Genomic DNA, 3,995 nt, shown 5'->3' with positions numbered 1-3,995 from the left:
CTCTTATCAACACTATCAATATCAATATTGCTCTAGAAATTCTGACTAATGAAGTATGCAAAGAATGTAAAGAAGAATAATTATTGGAAAGGAGATAAAATTTAGCATTATTTGAGGATAATATGACTATAGAATGAAAACCCAAACAGGTCAACTGAAAAACTAAAATAAATTTTACTGTACACCAGCAATAATAATTACATAGAAAATATAATGACCTAAAAGAGATATATTCATAATAGGCAAAGCACACACACACATACACACACACACAAAAGTACAAAACATCTAAGAATGTGTGGGAGCAAATGAAGAAAACCACAGAAACTTGCTCTAAGGTACAGAAAACTGTCTAAATGCTTTTGTTCTTTTTAAAAATTTAACAAAATGGTTTCACAAGTAGAAAAAGCCAAGGTAGTTTTTGAAACTAGGAGTGATTAGGGGCAACTTGTCTTACCATGTACTAAATGAAAAGGTTTTAAAAATGTTTTTAAAATCTACTAGAACAAAAATCTAGTCAGTTCAATGGAACTAAATATACAGTCCTGAAACAGACTCTAAAAGGCGGAAGGGTTTGTGAACAGAAATGTATATACAGGAACATGCATTTTAGTTTCATTTAAAATTAGCTGCCTTACCCTAACTTACCCATGAGCATAAGTCACAGTTATTAAATAGATAAATTCAAATCCCTGGTGCTACCCAACGTAATAAAAACGACATGAAGTCTGGATGAGAAACAGCTCAACTGCAAATGGGTACTTATGATTAAGAATGTTGGCCCACTTCTATAAGATCTTACTTGAAACCACTATTTTTCCTTTTTTCTTTTGTATATGACACCTTAATAGACATGGCATACTCTGTGTCCGATTATACCTCTTCTTATCCTTCAGGTTTAGCTGCTTTGGTGGATAGCTGCTTCTCTTTCAGTGTAGCCTGGAGCCCAACAAGTGAATTTGTTTTATTTCATATGGCTTGTGTTTTGAGTCCTACCACACCAGCCACGACCTTGAAATATGGTGAAATCTTCCAGACATTTTCATGAGCTTCAGTAACAGGTAACAGGAATTAATTTCTATTGTTTGAAAAAAAGGAATCAAAACGAACTAAGTGGTCAACAATGGGAAAACGGTTAAAACAAAGTTTTGTGCATCCATGCAATGTAGCCTTATACAGTCACCAAAAATTAAGTTTTTAAGAAGCGGTACGCGGGCCTCTCACTGTTGTGGCCTCTCCCGTTGCGGAGCACAGGCTCCGGACGCGCAGGCCCAGCGGCCATGGCTCACGGACCCAGCCGCTCCGCGGCATGTGGGATCTTCCCGGACCGGGGCACAAACCCTGTCCCCTGCATCGGCAGGCGGACTCTCAACCGCTGCGCCACCAGGGAATCCCCAAGTTTTTAAGGATTTTGAATGATATGGTTCTTTCAGGAAGTAAGCTCTGAGTGATATTTTAATTTCATTTTGTTTCTATGTGATATATTATTTTTATTTTTTACTTTATTTTCTAAATTTCCTACAAGTATGAAAATCAGAAAAAAACATATTTTTAAAATATAAAAATTGAGATTTAAGAATTAGAATATATAAATAAGAATTAATGATAAATAGCAAATTATGTGTAAACAATTACTTAATAGTAACATTTAATGTATACTTTCAGTTGATTTTACAAAAAGGCATATATACTCAAGCAAAGGAATGACAAATCTCTTCTAATTTGCATCCCCAAATGTAGTCTCTTAGTTTCCACCACTGAACAACTGAGTAAGGTACCACTGTCAATTTCATGGCAGTTCATGTAAGGGCAGGAGAAGTTCTTTAAAATACAAGTCCCTAAATTCTGGGCTTGTAAAGCTTCAATATGTATAATAAGAATGGCAAATAGGAAGCAAGATATAAGCATCATATCTAACTACACAATCTTTGACCCTAATACTTGATAAGAGCCCCTGTAGCTGGTGCATGTGGTTGATATTATGTTGTGTTCATAAATATGATCACCAACTGTTGGTCAAACAGTAAAGTCTAATAATTCTATGGATTTAATTCTAAAAATAATTTACATCTAGATGAATCTTTTTGGAAAATTTTACCAAATAGAATCATCTTCAGTGCTCTTCTGAAGCAGGGATAGAAAAATGCATAAACCATTGGATTTAAAGTGGAATTCAAGTAGCCAAACCAAATCAATGCATCATTCAGGATGGGTGGAATAGTATAGTCCAGGAAAGGATCCATGACTGTGCAGACAAAGAAAGGACACCAGCATGTGAAGAAAACTCCCATCACAGTCCCTAAAGTCTTCGTAGCTTTCCTTTCTTTGCTTCGTGAAATTCCATTTTTCTCTTCCAACCCAATTCGAAATTTCTGATTTGCATCATGAATTGATCTTGCCTGCCCTTTCGCTATGAAATAGATTCTACAATAGATGCATATCATAATAGAGCCGGGTATATAGAAAGAAGTCAGAAAGGCCAGAACCCCAGATGTTTTGCTGAAGAAGACAGAGCAACTCCCTATGCAGTGAATGTGTTTGTAATACATCTCTTCAGCTCCTTTGAAGTTTAGCTCCAGAAAGATCATTCCAAATGCAAAAAGAGCAGGAATACTCCAACTAATGAAGATCATCACAAAAATAACCAAGATGTTGATCTTAGTTTTGTATCTCAATGGGTCACACACAGCATAGTAGCGGTCAACGGAAATGAAGGACAAATGAAAAATTGATGCTGAGCTCAGCATAATATCAGTGCTGGTGTGAATTTTACAGAAGACTTCTCCAAAATACCAGCAGTGCTCAACAGATCTCACCATACTATAAGGCATGACCAGACACCCCAGCAGAAAGTCCACAGTGGCCATGGAATGAATGAGCCAATTAGTTGGGGTATGAAGTTGCTTGAAGTGTGATATAGAAATAATAACTATTAGATTGCCAACCACTGTGGTTAGAATTATGAGCACCATTAAACTGTACAGGGAAGCACGGACGTCATTTGACCAGCTGCTTTTCACACAGGAGATATTAATTATATTGTGGCAAAAGGGCATCATTTCTGAGGGCTATGCACTAGTTATTATCTTTTCCTTTGTGTGTTGAGGAGTCTTTCTTCGAAATCCATGATCAGGTTAGAGTTCCTTCTTTTATTTCCATATATGTATTCCAGAAACCTGGGAGGATAAAAGAAAGGAAATCATCAGCAATTTGATTCTTCTCACTTTTAACACATTTACCTATTACTTCTTGCTGAAAAATGATTATTTTGGAAAGAGCTTTTATTTCCAAGTTTAGTTCAGTAGTTCAGTTCTACAATTATTATTATTATATATATATATTTTTTGTGGTACGTGGGCCTCTCACTGTTGTGGCCTCTTCCATTGCGGAGCACAGGCTCCGGACGCGTAGGCTCAGCGGCCATGGCTCACGGGCCTAGCCGCTCCGTGGCATGTGGGATCTTCCCGGACCGGGGCACGAGCCCGTGTCGCCTGCATCGGCAGGCGGACTCTCAACCACTGCGCCACCAGGGAAGCCCCTGCAATTATTTTTAACATCTACTTGATGCTGCTCACTGTGCTGGAAATGCAAAGTTGAATTATTCGTTTGAAATATATGATACTGTAATTCTGTAATACTCAGCTAAATTCGAGAATTTGCAATACATTTTTCAATACACGTACAATACATATTATGTGTAATATATAATACGTTATATAATTATGTATTATAAATATAAAAAGAGGGGGAGAGAGAGAGTTTGGAGGAAGAATGTAAATTCTGACTATCAATGAACAACCTGTCACTATATTGTGAAGATGCTGGAAAATAACAACAAGTCTTAGAATTCCAGGAGTCCACCCTCCTCTTTGGCTCTTATTCCCTCTGGGCTGACCGTTTAGGTCAAGACCACATAGAAATCGAAACTTATCCAACATTAGAATTGGAGGAATAAGATATTTAGGAACTAAAATGCATATTTTAGTAAATTTGAA

General features: G+C 37.0%; 1 protein-coding gene across 1 annotated transcript; it reads right to left on the bottom strand.

The window, feature by feature from the left end:
- Positions 1-2,039: 2,039 nt before the first annotated feature.
- Positions 2,040-3,059, bottom strand: LOC132437266 (trace amine-associated receptor 1). The gene has a single exon (XM_060030527.1). The coding sequence runs from the start codon at positions 3,057-3,059 to the stop codon at positions 2,040-2,042; it is 1,020 nt and encodes a 339-aa protein (XP_059886510.1).
- Between the last annotated feature and the right edge of the window lie 936 nt (positions 3,060-3,995).

This window comes from Delphinus delphis, chromosome 14 (assembly GCF_949987515.2).
Source record: "Delphinus delphis chromosome 14, mDelDel1.2, whole genome shotgun sequence".
Taxonomy (NCBI): Eukaryota; Metazoa; Chordata; class Mammalia; order Artiodactyla; family Delphinidae; genus Delphinus; species Delphinus delphis.
Note: the sequence above shows the minus strand (reverse complement) of the source record. Positions and strands in the feature narration are given on the sequence as shown.